Source organism: Mirounga angustirostris, unplaced genomic scaffold (assembly GCF_029215605.1).
Source record: "Mirounga angustirostris isolate CCGP_5_RB_7025 unplaced genomic scaffold, mMirAng1.0.hap1 SCAF_16, whole genome shotgun sequence".
Lineage (NCBI taxonomy): Eukaryota > Metazoa > Chordata > Mammalia > Carnivora > Phocidae > Mirounga > Mirounga angustirostris.
Genome location: NW_026991724.1, coordinates 16,420,144 through 16,434,393, shown reverse-complemented (window position 1 = coordinate 16,434,393; position 14,250 = coordinate 16,420,144). Strand labels below are relative to the sequence as shown.

The 14,250-nt window shown below is 44.3% G+C and overlaps 1 protein-coding gene across 2 annotated transcripts in view; it reads left to right on the top strand.

The window, feature by feature from the left end:
• WWP2 (WW domain containing E3 ubiquitin protein ligase 2) overlaps nt 1–14,250 on the top strand; it is a 168,358-nt gene that overhangs the window by 74,713 nt on the left and 79,395 nt on the right. For both annotated transcript variants that reach the window (XM_045870060.3, XM_064581536.1), the window contains exons 5-6: nt 10,600–10,737; nt 12,561–12,657. In XM_045870060.3, coding sequence (XP_045726016.1) covers nt 10,600–10,737; nt 12,561–12,657 — 235 coding nt within the window. The remainder of the gene's footprint in view (nt 1–10,599; nt 10,738–12,560; nt 12,658–14,250) is intronic.

Genomic DNA, 14,250 nt, shown 5'->3' with positions numbered 1-14,250 from the left:
TGGAAATTTAAAAAATATAACCTTTGTTTTGTAATCTTACTCTTCAAACACAACAGTTTCTCTCTGGTTCATTTATTTCTTTGTCCTTTTACATATTAATTTTTATAGGATTTTAATAATATGAGCAATATGAATATAACTTCATGTTCTTTTTTTAACTCGACATATGCAGCGTGAATAATTTTTCATGTTCTTGTACACTTCATAATCAGTAATCCATCTCTTCATTGTGGCACAGTATTTCACTCGTCTGACCTTGTAATTTTTAAAAAGCAGTTGTTTACAAAGGAGACTTTTGTGTATGTATGTGAAATGATTACAAGTTTGGTTAACTTTTATTACCTCAAACAGATAAAAAAAGAAAAAGAGAAAATGTGTTTTTCTCTTTGTGTGAGAACTTTTAGGAATTACTCTCTTAGTAACTTTCAAATAGATCAGTGTTCACTGTGGTCATCATGTTGTACATTACATCCCTAGTCCTTATTTATTTTAAAACTGGAAGTTTATAACTGCTGATTTTTAAAAAGCAGAATCTTAACTGTGAAAGTTCTCTTCTAGCTGGGCTCCTACATTTTGTATTTAAAGACCACTGAAAAGGAGGTTTGTTCATTGAAAGCTTTCCCCTGCCGTGTTTATAAACATAGCTGTGATCCTGTGCCACCCGGGAGAGGTGATGTGGTTGCTGAGGTTCCCTGAGGGCACAGAGAATGGATGAGCTGTTAAGGGGGCTCTGGTCTAGGAATCTAGGAATCACTTTCATGGGTGATGAGGACTTTCCTTCTCATGGGGGTGAGGAGCTCTAATGACAAGGTAGTAGTAACTCACATGGACTGATAGTTTATTCTGAAGACCTAACTTTCCCAGATCTGTATGTATTCCCCCTGAATCACTTAAAAAATTAAAAAATATGCTGCAGCTTGACAGACAGTGAGATTTACCAAGATAGATGAGGCCTTTTGTATCCTGTGTCTAAAGGACCTTCAGTTGGTTTAAGAGAGACTGTCTCTAATGTACCTTAGTCAATGGATGACTGTGATGAATAGCGAGTTCTGAAAAGTGTATGCCTGTGCGTTTTTTTTTTTTCTTTCTTGTAAGTAAAGAAAAATGGCTGTTCCTTCATGGGCTTTGGCTTTTGGCTTGAATCCGGAGAAAGAAGGATGATCATGATTGACAAGTCTGTCAGGTACTGAAACGAAGATGTGCGTTCCTGATCCCTCCTTCCTCTGGTAGGAGAGGAGCTGTTCCTCTCCTCCTGTCTAAGGGATTTGGAGCCCGTGTTTCCTGCCTTCTCAGGAATCCTTTTTGATTTTCCTGCTGCCTCTCTAACCGTTCTCTGCTTCGCAAGGTCATCTTCATCTGTTTGTTAGCTGAGCTTCCTACCATTCCATCTTCTTCTGCGATCACATTCTCATCCATACCTCCTCTTTATGCATAACCACCATGTGCAGGTGACCCATAGACTTGAATCTCCAGCCCAGATCTCTCCTCTGAGCTCCAGGCCCACATATTTGACTATTTTCTTGCTTTCTCCTTGTGGATATGTCAGAAACGTCCAAATCTAAGCTCGTTGCCTCTTTCCCAGACTTGACCCTCTTCCATTGTTCCATATTTCACTATTTGTCCAGTTAAGTTAGAAACTCAGGAGGCATCTTCGGTACCTCTACCCCTCTTGCCTGTTTACTTTGCTTATCTGTTTTTAGGTTTTCTTGGTTTTTACCTTTGCGAGTTTGCCCTCCTCTTTCATCTCTACCTCTGCTGTCCTGGTCTTGTCCTTTGTCCTCCTGTCTGCTCTCCCTGTATCTGTCCTTACTTCCCTCCAGTCTTTTCTACATTGGAGACAGAATGATTTTTGAAAACACGAAGCTGATCTTGTCACACCTGGATTAAAAACCCTTAAGTACCATGCTGCTGCTCTTAGGATAGAGAGGAACTTTTCAACATGGTGGGCCCATTAGGCCCTGCAATGTATAGCCACTGCCTGGGTCTTCTACCCCATTTGGATCACATTGCATTCCAGCCCCACTCATCTCTGTTCAGTTTCTTGAGTGCATTTGTGCCACAAGGCCTTTTCACATGGTATTTCCTCTGCCTGGATTGGTGTTCTTCTGCACTGCACCCCACCCTTCAACTTCCGAGTGCAGTTGAGTTGTCAGTTCCTCAGGAAATTTTCCCTGATGCATTGATGAGGCCAGCTATCCAGTGCTCATGAGACCATAAATGTCTTGCATCAAATCTGTTAATATGGTTGCGGTTTTACATTTCTTTGTGCGATTATTTACTTCTGTTTCTCTCAAGTGACTTGTGAGGTTCCTCAATGCAGAGACTTAGTCTATTTTCTTTCTTTTTTTTTTTTTTTAAAGATTTTATTTATTTATTTGAGAGAGAATGAGAGACAGAGAGCACGAGAGGGAAGAGGGCAGAGGGAGAAGCAGACCCCCCGCTGAGCAGGGAGCCCGATGCGGGACTCGATCCCGGGACTCCAGGATCATGACCTGAGCCGAAGGCAGTCGCTTAACCGACTGAGCCACCCAGGCGCCCAGTCTATTTTCATTCTTCGTTATAACCCAGCCTCTCACCCAGGGTCAGATAGATAGATAATAGATGCCCAGAACATGCTTCTTGAATGAATGAACAAGAAAGAAAGAGAGAAAATAAAAGTTTACAAACTGGCTTTGTAAAATGAAGCTATTTTCATTTTTAGTGGAGTTAATGCAAGCCCTATAGACCAGAACTTTGATTTAGAGACCATTGAGGGACGCCCAGCAGCAGCAGACAGAAGCGGCTTCACGGCCAAAGTAGACTCTTTTTTGCACCCTGTGTTCTACGAAGACCCTGCCAAATCGTCAGTGATGGGGGCTGACGGGAGGTGGGGTGAAGCCAAGTCAACATTGGTACCTCAACAAGAATTCCAATGTTTTTAATCTGCTGGTAGCTTGCTAGAAAAGACTTTCTCTTGTTAGGCTCTGGCTAAGTTTGGAAGCCAAAGAGACATCGTAACAGTAAATCCTGGACGCCTCTGGCTTCCTTTACTGCAAAGGGAATGTGAAAGAGTGTTCTCTTTAAACCTGGAGTACACTCCAGCCCGTGTGTGTCTGAGTTACAGGGAGCCGGGGAGTGGAAAGGAGACTATTTACTCTCTGCTCTTCTGGAATTTCCTCCGGTTCTGTTCCTCTGTGCACCAGTGTTTCACAGCTATGTGTAGAATGAACACTGACCTGTTAATGAATGCCCTGCTTATTTTCGCTTTCTTTTGATGGGCCTATGGGATTGAGGGTGGAGGGAGGCAGGAAGAAGGTTTGTTTGTTCCCCTGAGCAGCTCCGTTAAGGCCAAATCAATCACATCTTCATCTGGCTTCCGAGACGCTTGACCTGAGAGTACTTAGTCTCCCTTAAAAGTGTCTTACTTTTGTGTCCTGTTTTATTTCTCTCAAATTTCCAGGTGAATCTTTACGTTTGTATTCTGAGTGAGGAAGAAAAAGAAAAAAAATAAGATCTTTCCTTTTTTTTTTTTTTTTTTTTTAGTAGGCTCCACACCCAGCATGGAGCCCAGCGTGGCGCTCGATCTCACAACCCTGAGATCCAGACCTGAGCTGAAATCAAGAGTCAGATGCTTACTGACTGAGCCATCCAGGCACCCCAGGATCTTTCCTTTTAAAAGATATGTGTGTACACACACATACCTTCTCGTGGTGTGTGAGCAGGAGGGGCAGTGATGATAGAAATTCTAAAGTAGAACATTCTTTCACACACTGCAGTGAAACTGTCCAGGTGGGAGTTCTGGATTTCATAACTGAATCCCGTTAAGAGTGGCACAGTTTGGCAGTTCTGGTTTACATAATTTTCTCTTTTGTTGGAATAGGAAGGCAACTTTCGTTCCCTATTTATCTATACTTATTAGTACCATATGCAAAAAACATATTAAAAAGTCCAGTCAAGAAAGGGAAAAAGTAACTCTTAGAAAAATATTACTCATCTTTATTGCATGTAACCGCTCTTCCCAATAGGAAATTATTAACCTGAAGCCACTTGCAAATCTGAGGCTTTGAAGTAAGAAAAAATGGGAGTATGAGTTATTCCCGAAGCAGCTTGATTGTAGATTCCCTACCTTTTTGTATTTCAAACTGTATATGTAATGCTGAATTCTTGTAAGTTTTTTAGTTGGTTTCAGTCACTGTTTGTGCCTTAGGCATACTGGCTTGGAAAAAAAAATATTATAGAAAGTGTCATGCATACATGAAAGTGGAAAAGAATAGTTCATGAACCTCTATGTGTCTGTCACGCAGCTCCATAGCCATCCATGAATGGCCATTCTTGTTTCATCTTTCTTCTTACCCCACCCCCTACTGGGTTAGTTTTTTTATTTTTTAATTTTTTTTGAGAGAGAGAGCGTGCGTGTGCCTGCAAGCTGGAGTGGGGCAGAGGGAGAGGGAGAGAGAATCTCAAGCACACTCCCTGCTGAGAGCAGAGCCCGACCCGGGGTTCGAGCTCATCACCCTGAGATCATGACCTGAGCTGAAACCAAGATTATCGGATGCCTAATGGACTGAGCCCCCTGGGTTCTTTTTACTTAAAGCCCAGGTGTATTTCATCCACAGATATTTTAGTAGGGACCTCTAAAAGATAAGTGCTCCCATAACCATAATGCCAATTTCATACCTAAAAAGCATAATGGTAGTTATTTAAGTATCATCAACTAGCCCGGTTTTACATTTCCCCAGTTGTCTTAAAGTTTCTACCATTGGTTTGTTCGGTTTGTTTGAATCAAGGTTACAAACGACATTGATACGTCTTTTCAGTCTCTTTTAACCAATACTTTCTCTTTCCTCTTTTTATCCCCTGCGGTTCATTTGCAGAAACTGGACAGTTTGTCCTGTAGTTTCCCACCTTTTGGATCTTGCTGTTTGTGTCCCTGAAATGTGTTTTAACATGTTCCTCTGTCCCTCTGTTGTCTCCTGTAAACTCAGAAGTAGATCGAGAGGCTTGATCTGATCAGGTTCTTTGTTTTCCTTTTTGACGAGGTGGTATGCCTCCACTAGGAGGCACCTAAGTGTCTACTCGTCTCTCTTGGTATGCCAGCTTTTGAAGGGTTCTCCTGGCATGGTCCTTGAGATTTTCCAAATTCTTTTCGCCTAGCTTCTAATATTCAGCTGTACCGCTGTCTCTTGACCTTCATGACGTAGCATTACAAAGTATGGCTAAGCAGATAGTACTGAGAACGGAACAGAAGGGCACAATCCCATAACCTAAGAAGTACATTTGCTGATTGCTGAAGTTAGCATGAGCTCAGGCCTTTGGCTTTCTCAGAGAACCGAAGTCTCTTGCCAGTGGAATATTTTCATTATATATGTTCCATTTTCTCGTAATTGAATCAGACTTCCTCCAGCCATGCTCTTAAGTTGGCGCTTTCTGCAGCATCTGCCTGTCATTTGCCCAAAGCTTTGATTCCAAGAGACTGGTGGGCCCATGTGCTTGGGGAGTCATGGGTCTTTCCGAACACATGCTAGGGAGGAGGCCAAGGTAGAGTCTTCCTTAAGCACTGTGTTCCTGGAAGACGTTGCCATCGTCTTAGCCCAAGCCACCATCTGCTCCTGCCTGGAATATTGCCCTGACTTCCTACCAGGTCTCGTCAGCCTCAGCCCTTGCTCCTCCTGCGGCCAGAGTGATTGCACTACAGTGCCACTCATTGCCTTTCCTTGCTCACAGTCCCCTAATGGCTCCCAGTGTCACGCAGAGGAAACTCCAGAGACCTTGTGGGAGCTCCAGGGCTTTCCTTGTGGGCTCTGGGGACCTACCTACTGCCCTCATCTCCTGCTTCCATCGGCCCTCATCCACTCCAGCCACACCAGCCTCCCTGCCATTCCTCAGACAGGCTAGGCCTGCTCCTACGTGGGGCCTCTGTGCTTCCTTTTCTTTCCGCCTTGAATATTCTTCCCCCAGAACCTAAACGGCTTCCCCTGCCCCCTCCTTCTTTCAGTCTCTGCTCAGTTGTCACCTCCCCAGCAAGCCTTTCTTACTACCACAAATCCTCCTCCCGCCTCTAGCACTCACCCTCTGCTTTCCTTGGTTCATTTGTTTCTCCTGCCCTTGCCACCTTCTAACAGATGATGCAGTTGTCTTAAAAAAAACTGCTTATTGTCTGTTTCCCCCACCTAGAATAGGAACACCCAGGCATATGATTTTTGTCTGTTTGGTTGCTGTTAAATTTCAGTGACTCAACTAGTAGGTGCTCGCTACACAAACGTGGATGGCATGACCGTGGCAGAGGTGGGGGGTAACGAAGCTGCAAGTAACTGGTGCGCTTCCTCGGCGCAATCTGATTCTGGTTATGGCAGTCGACTTACTGTGCCCTTTTTTCCAGCAGTTTCTTGGTGTTTGAGCAATGCCTCAAAAGGCAGTAGGAAGACATGGTGCAAGAGAAAGGCCCTTTGTAGGGTTGTCAGCGTGGCTGTAGTGAAACCCGAGGGCCCCAGAGGCGAAGCCGCTCAGGCTGCTATTTATAGCTAAGCTTCCAGTGTATGTTTTCCAGCCACACTTACTCCTTTCAGCCTCCCCTGTATGCTCAAGTCTGTCACTCACTCAGCTAATGGTTTCTTTAGTCCCATTATGCATTGTAGGGCTCCCCTGGCTCAGGTAATTTTTTCAAAGAGAATAATGGGGTGTTCTGTTCTCAGAGGTTTAATTTTTTAATAGCCTTGCCAATTTAAAAAAGTGCTTTTCCAACTTTTTATTATGAAATTTTCAAACAGACAAGAGAATGAAAGAGGAATACAGTGAACACCCACATGCCCTCTACCTAGACCCAACACTTGTTATCATTTTGCTGCATTTGTTTTATCTGTGTGAGACTGTGGGCATGTGCTTTTTTTCCCTGAACCATTTGAAGGTAAATTGCAGATAACTTGACACTTCCTTCCTAAAAATTTCAGCTTATTCTCCTATAAAACCGTTCAGGGATTGTGGATATCATCATAAGCTTCTTGCATCTCCCAAGGATAAGAACATTCATGTGTAAAACCATAGGTTCTGATTGAATCTAAGAAAATTAACAGTCATTTCAGACATCATTTAATATCTAGTCTGGATGTAAATTTCTCCACTTGCCCCAAGAATTTTTTTTTATATTTTATTGATTGGAGAGAGAGGGAGAGTGTTGGGGGAGGGGCAGAAAGAGAGGGAGAGAGGCTTAAGCAGACTCTGTCCTTAGCGTGAAGCCCAACACTGGGCTCCATCTCCTGACCCTGAGATCATGACCCAAGCTGAAACTAAGAGTTGGACACTCAACTGACTGTGCACTTAGGTGCCCCACCCCAAGAATATTTTTTTCAAACTAACGTTTCGTAAAACACGGCATGGTACTTGGTGGTTATGTTTGTTCAAATCTAGAAGAGTCACCTTCTTGCCCCACTTTTTTTTTTTTTTTTAAAGATTTTATTTATTTATTTGACAGAGAGAGACACAGCGAGAGAGGGAACACGACGAGCAGGGGGAGTGGGAGAGAGAGAAGCAGGCTTCCTGCGGAGCAGGGAGCCCGATGCGGGGCTCGATCCCAGGACCCTGGGATCATGACCTGAGCCGAAGGCAGACCCTTAACCGGCTGAGCCACCCAGGCGCCCCTTTGCCCCACTTTTTTAAGAAAAGAAATGTATTTAATGACATTGTTTTTTTAAAGAACCCAGGACAGTTACTGTATAGATGTCCTCTATTCTGAATTTGTCTGATTGCTTCCTCATGGTATCGTTGAATTTGTTTCTCTGTCCCCTTATTTCATGTAATAAATTGGAAAGGAGATTTAGCGGCTTAATTGGATTCAGGCTCAATGCTTTTAGGAAGAAGACTTTAAAAGTGATGTGCGTACTTCATGCTGCATCACATCAGGAAGTGTGTGTGTGTCAGGTTGTGTCGCTCTTAGGAATACTTCGTTTGACCACTTGGTTATGACGGTGGTGGTCAGAGGTCTCTCTGACTCTCTCTTTTTTTAGTAAATGGAACAATGGAGGAATTATGGTCTCAAAAGTTTTGTTTAAAGATGAAAGATGTCGCCCCTCTCTGGCTTTTTTTGAAGGTAAAATATATCTCAAGGTATTGCAAGGTAACTTCTGAGCCTATAAATATATAATGACTCTATTGGATGTGATTAAGGGGTAGAGAGAAGAACTAAGTTAGAACCTTGAGATGAGACCATGTAGAGAAAAATTCAAGTTATGCGTATGGCTTCTGACAGAGGACCACAGCAGTGTGACCGTCAGGAGTTTGAAATAAGCAACAAGGTGGGGGGGGACTCCCCTACCTTCCTCTTGAACATTATCTTCCCTCCAAAAAGCAGGGAAAGCCATGCCCACACTCCATTTGTAAAATAATGGCCTTTGAGACACCAAGAAAGGAATCAAGGAATCCTTCTGGAATGCTCATCCCAGCACATTTCTGAGTTCAGAAGGCAGGGCATCTTTAGGAAGTGTCCTGGAAACAAGATGAGGAGGTGATTTGTCCTTGGGATGGTTAGGTAGCTCACCTTGGAAGACGTTTTGGAGTTTGTTGCTGCAACCCAGAAAAGGCTCCAAAAGGTCAAGAGAAGTGCATGTTTGCAATGAACAAATTCGACTAAGAGAAATCAGGACTTTGCAGCCTAAAAACAGGAAAGTCAACAGGGAGATAATAAAAATGACAAGTTATTAGGAGCCCCCTGGGGGCTGCTTCATTCTTTACAAGTGCCCCCTGGAAAATGTGTTCTTATTGCTCCTGTTTTCCATGTGGGGAGACTGAGGCTCATGTTAAGTAATTTGCATAATACTGTAGCTACTAAGTAGTAGAACTGAGATTTGAACCCAGTCTGCCTGGCTGGTGCCCATCCTGAACCTCTGTGCTGTACTACCTGCTGGGGACTTAGGCCCTGGATCTCCACATAATACAGTAGGAAGACACCCCTTGACTTCTCTTTTAAACAATAATAATAAATATTATCTCCTGGTTTTTAGTGGGTCGGGATTTGTGACTGGCTTAGCTGGGAAATCTGGCCTGGGATCTCTCATGAAGTTGTAGTCCATACAGTGGCTGGACCACAGTCATCTGAAGGCTAGACTGGGGCTGGAGGCTCTCCTTTCTAGGTGGCTCATTTGCATGGCTGACAAGGGGGTGGTCAAAGGGCCTCAGTTCTTTCCTGACTACTAGACTTTTGAAAGAACTCACCTTCAGATTACAAGTATTACTTTATAGAGATGTTTGGAACTCACCAAGCCCCTGAGTGAAACTGACTGAAAATAGCAACAGACTCAAAAGGATTTGGAGAGATCCATTACAGGCAAGAGAGAGCAAGGGAAGGTAGAGATGCTTAGGAGAACTTGAACACCTAAAGGGTAACTGGTTTCCACATTATTATAGTAGATCCTTGAATTGATCCAGACTTTTCCTTAGTTCTTAAAGGATTGTGTCTGTATCTTATATTTGGGGCTGGCTTTTTTAGTTGGGGGAGGTTGTTTCTAGAAAGTACTTACGCATATGCTGCCTCGTTCTAGAAAACCAGTGAGATAACTTATAATAATACAGTAGCAACTAAGAGATAGAATCAAGCGGTGGTTTGATGGGTGGTGGGTGGGGAGGGAGGTTGAAACATGTGGCTCTCTCCTAGCCTCGCTCTGTACGGTGTGGGAAGACGTGGAAGAGCTGTGTGCTGTTTGGAAATCCTCATAAACACTGCTCTCTCGGTCATTACCGAATGACCCTGGACTGGAGGTTTTAGCACCTGAACATTAACTGGGTGGAAGCTGTTCCGTGTGGCCAGGCTTGGTGGTGAGGGTTGGGGGGGGCGCGTGTGCAGCAGTTTCCAGCCCACAGAGGGCTTGGGGCTTCTGCCTCGTGTCAGTTTGTTCTGTTTTTCTGCTGTGGTTTCCTGAGTCTTCTTGCTCGCCCACAGGACTGACTGCCTGGTGTTCTAGGGGCCAGGCCACTCCGAGGTGCCTTCTTAACTGCGTCGCAGAGCCCCTCGTCGACTGCTTTCTCCTCAGGGACTAACCCAGTGCCATGTGACTATTGTGGGGATGACTTACCTTTGCTGAACTTTTATTGCTTAAAAATTTTACCTTATTTCAAAGTGAAACATCTTCAGAAGTGAACATTAAAAACAGTTTATTTTTAAATACAGATAATCTGAGAAGAAGCCCCTGTAATCCTTCACCTAGAGATGACTCCTGATGACATTTCCTCAGGGTCTCCTGACCTGTTTCTCTTCTTTTTTGCCACCACTCTTTATATGGGTGGGGCGGAATGCTGCTCCTCACTGCTTCCTCTATATGCCATCAAATATCTCTGGGGTTTTCTCACAGTCCTGCAAGTATAAGCAAACAAATCGGTCATGTAGAAATTATAAAGATATAACATGTTTTGAAAAACAAGAATGCAGCCTTTCCCCCCAGTCTAATACAGCAGTGATGACAATTAGACCTGTTCCTTCCCATTCTTCCTTCCATGCCACAAGACAGATGCGAAGCGGCAGAAAAATGTTGGCAAGGATGCCAGAGTAGGTTAAGTGAGGGCTGATAACTCGCAGAATCTTAACTTGGGGTGCATTTGCTTTAGTCCATCCCTGTTGCTTTTCTTGTTCAACAGTGGAGAACACGCAGCTGACCCTGAACCTGCAGACGGAGAACAAAGGCGGCGTTGTGTCGGGCGGTGAGCTGACAATTTTCCTGGACGGGCCAACTGTTGATCTGGGAAGCGTGCCTAATGGCAGCGCAGTGACAGACGGTGAGTGCCGCCCTGCTTGCTCCCTGGGGCTGTGCTGGGATGGGGTGGGGCAGGGCTGGGGCGGGGGAGGTGCCCCGGGCTTGGTTCTCGACCAGGTACCTGGGTTTGGGTCCCACTCAGCAAGCCCTGGCCCGTAGCTAGCCCTGATTCCTCTTAGCAGTCTTAGCATGATCAAAACTGTGACACGATTTTTTAAGGACAGCTTTCTGATAAAAGACCAAAATAAACGTCAAGTCTTTATACGAGTGTTGTTGTTTTGCTTTGAGAGCAGAGAAAATATCTTTTCATCCCACATGGACTCTGGAAAATAAAATGTCTTTATTAAATGTTATTTAGGCCCATTTTTCCTCCCAATACAGTTACACTTCCTGGGGAGCTTGAAGGTGTCTTTTATATGACGGTATTGGTTGGGAAAGGGGACTGTGTGTCTTAGAGATTCACACTAGCAAAATACAGACAGAAGCAGGGAAATTGGAGTATCTCCCACTCTGTCCTGAATGAGGGCAGTTTGTTTCTTTTGATCTAGTTTGAAATTAGTCACCTTTGGATCTAGCAGCAAATTATTTCATGAAGTCTGAAGTCTGAGATGGGTTGGGTTTCTCCATAATTTTTCTCGTTGAATGTGAGGTAACTGTGGCACTTTCCAGGCCCCAGACACGCTTTCTGTAGCTTCAAGGGAGTGAAATTTGAATTCTGATTTAAGGGCAGTTGGGTAGAATCTCTGTGATTGGATGGGGCTTGACTTGAGAATCCTCCCTGGATGGAGTGGTGCTTTGGGTACTTTTGGTGTATGGAGAAAACATGCATTATTCACTCATTCTGCACATATATCCATAATTGAGCACCTGGTATATACTAGATCTTGGACCAAGTGCTAGCCAGATGGCAGGGGCAAAATTCATATGGTCTCTACTCCTAGGAGCTCATGATTTAATTGGTGGGGGCAGGGATGTTAGACATGAAACAAATAAATGAAGAAATAATTATGTAATTGTAATCATGACAAAAGCTATGAAGGAAAAGTACTGGGTGATATGAGATTCTCATACTTTAGGGGGATCTCACTTAAATTGGGGGCCAGCGAAGGTCTCTTCGAGGAAGCGAGATCCACCGGAGCTGAAGAGTTTAGATAGGCCAAGATGGAAGTGTGGGAATGGGGTAGCTGAGTACTCTTACTCAGGGTCCCCTGTGCAAAGGCCCTGAGGTGGGAGTGAGCTTGGCCTGCAGTAGAAACAGAGGTGGTCAGGGTGGCTGGACTGGGGAGAGCAAGAAGAAGAGTGGTGGCAGGTGAGACCATAAGGGCAGGTTGGCTCAGATCACCACAGCCTCAAAGACCTTGGTGAGGAGTTTGGACCTCATCCTAAGAAGCAGAAAGCTCTTGAGGGGTTTTAAGCAGAAGAGTGTCGTGATTTGATTTGAATTGAATCGGCTTTGGCTTTTAAAAGCTTTCTGGTTGCGATATGGACAAATGCCCCCATTGCTTGCCCCTACTTTGCGTGGTCAGCATCTGTTCTGTGTCTCACGTGGTGCAGCTGAAGTTTATTTAATGCACAAGGCAAGTTGCTTATAAGTGCCTTAGATGTTCTTGAAGGTCTCGGAGAAGAAGAGCTGTTTCCCAGGCTTGAGCGCCTCTGTTTTGGAACCCCGCTTGAATCTCGTCTGGCTATCCCTATTCCCTGTTCTTGCTGGAGGCCGCAGCTTGCTAGCAAGCTGTGGTGGGTCACTTGAATGCACGGACTGAACTTCGTTCCTGAGCCACATCTCAAACAAGGGTTGAGCTTCTCAATGTTTCTGTGTTTTTTTGTGATGGGTCCCCTATTTAGGATCTCAGCCACCTTCAAGAGAATCCAGCGGGACAGCTGTTGCTCCAGAGAACCGACACCAGCCCCCCAGCACAAACTGCTTTGGTGGGAGATCTCGGTAAGACAACCTCTGCCCCCTTGTGGATGAGCAGGAGCTAGGAGGATGCTCAGAGCTATTGAAAACATGTTGGGAGGTGGCGAGGAACAATTTATGTTAGAAACTGTTGGAAATTTCCAACTGACTCACTTTGTTAAGGAGGTCCAGAGGGGAGTACAGAATTTGGGATATTCAGAAGGGTCAGGCGTTCCTTGTCAGAGATTGGGACTGGCTAAGCTGGTTATTTGGATAAGAGGGATTGTTGAACAGAACGTAACTGGTGTTTTATGTTATGGGGGCAGCAACCAGAGTTATCCTTTTAAGATACACACAGAAATGCTTAGAGCAATGGTTCTTTGTATGTGAGATTTTCTGTCTGTGCATTTCTGTTTCTGGAGGTGATCCATGGTTCCCTTTGGAGTACTGATTAAGACCTCCTGCACTTGGAGTCTGAGTTATATTATACGTATTATACCTATCAGGAATGACTTAATTTTATTTATTGATATACCCATCTTACATCTGGGTTAACAGTGCAAATTCATTTCCAAGCCACCTGAATTCCCAGGTATATTAGAGAATTGGGGAGGAGGGAGTTGGGGACTTCTAAAAATTATTTACTTTTTTATTTTATTATTTATCACTGTGTACAAAATCTCCAGACATTTTAAGGAAATTTTAGGGAAAAGAATCTTATGAGTATAGTTTGTAAATCGTTACTATCTGCGGAGAGTAAGTGAAAAAACTAGTAAAAATCTTCCTGAACATATCCCAGGGAGTGGGAATAATGCTTTGAGAAACACAGTATGATTTCAGCCGATACCCCCAGCATCTTGAATGATCCCTGTAATGACAGCTGTCAGCCTCTCTGGATTTGGTGGTTTTGAGGGTTTGCCAGGCAGGCGTCAGGAGCAAGAGAGGATCGCATGTTTGGATCTTTTGTGTGTAGCGTCAGTAGAAGCCAAGGTGCCATTTCCCTGTTCGCTTTTCTCCAAGCCTCCGTAGAGGGTTGCCTCACACCCTGAAGACCATTCACTCTTTTCCTTGACTTGCTAGATGAGTTATAACTTGGGATAAGTAGTCGAATCTCACGGGGTAAGGACCAATGAAATAATTGGCAAATTTTGTGTCAACAGAGGCATGAGGGGCACCCAGAGCTAGAGAGAACAGAATCTCTTTGGTGGTGAGTAGCTGGTGGAGAAGAACACCTCAGCATTTCACTCTCTGGGAATGACGCCTTCTTAGCTTTGGCATTGGCAGCTGCCATCTTGGTCTTCGAGCTGACTTGGAAAGTTTGTGTCATATGCAACTGATGTCACTTATTTGGGGGTTGGAAGGCAGAGTCCAGTTCTTAATACCTTTGGAATTAAGTTCTTGACCTACTTATTGCTCTCTGAAGTTCTCTAGTGAATAGGTCTTGAAACTCACGTGTCCCAGGAGCCCTTCTCTGTTGTTGTTTGTATTGAGGATTGTTGTAAAGCAGCAACCAGACTTCAACAGAAAATTGGATGCATCTTTGCCCATAACCCATGGTAGACATTCGATGCTAGTCAACTATTGGTGGGCAGAGTGCCCTCCAAGTAGTTTGAGCAGTGTAGGAGTCCTCCCTGGTCT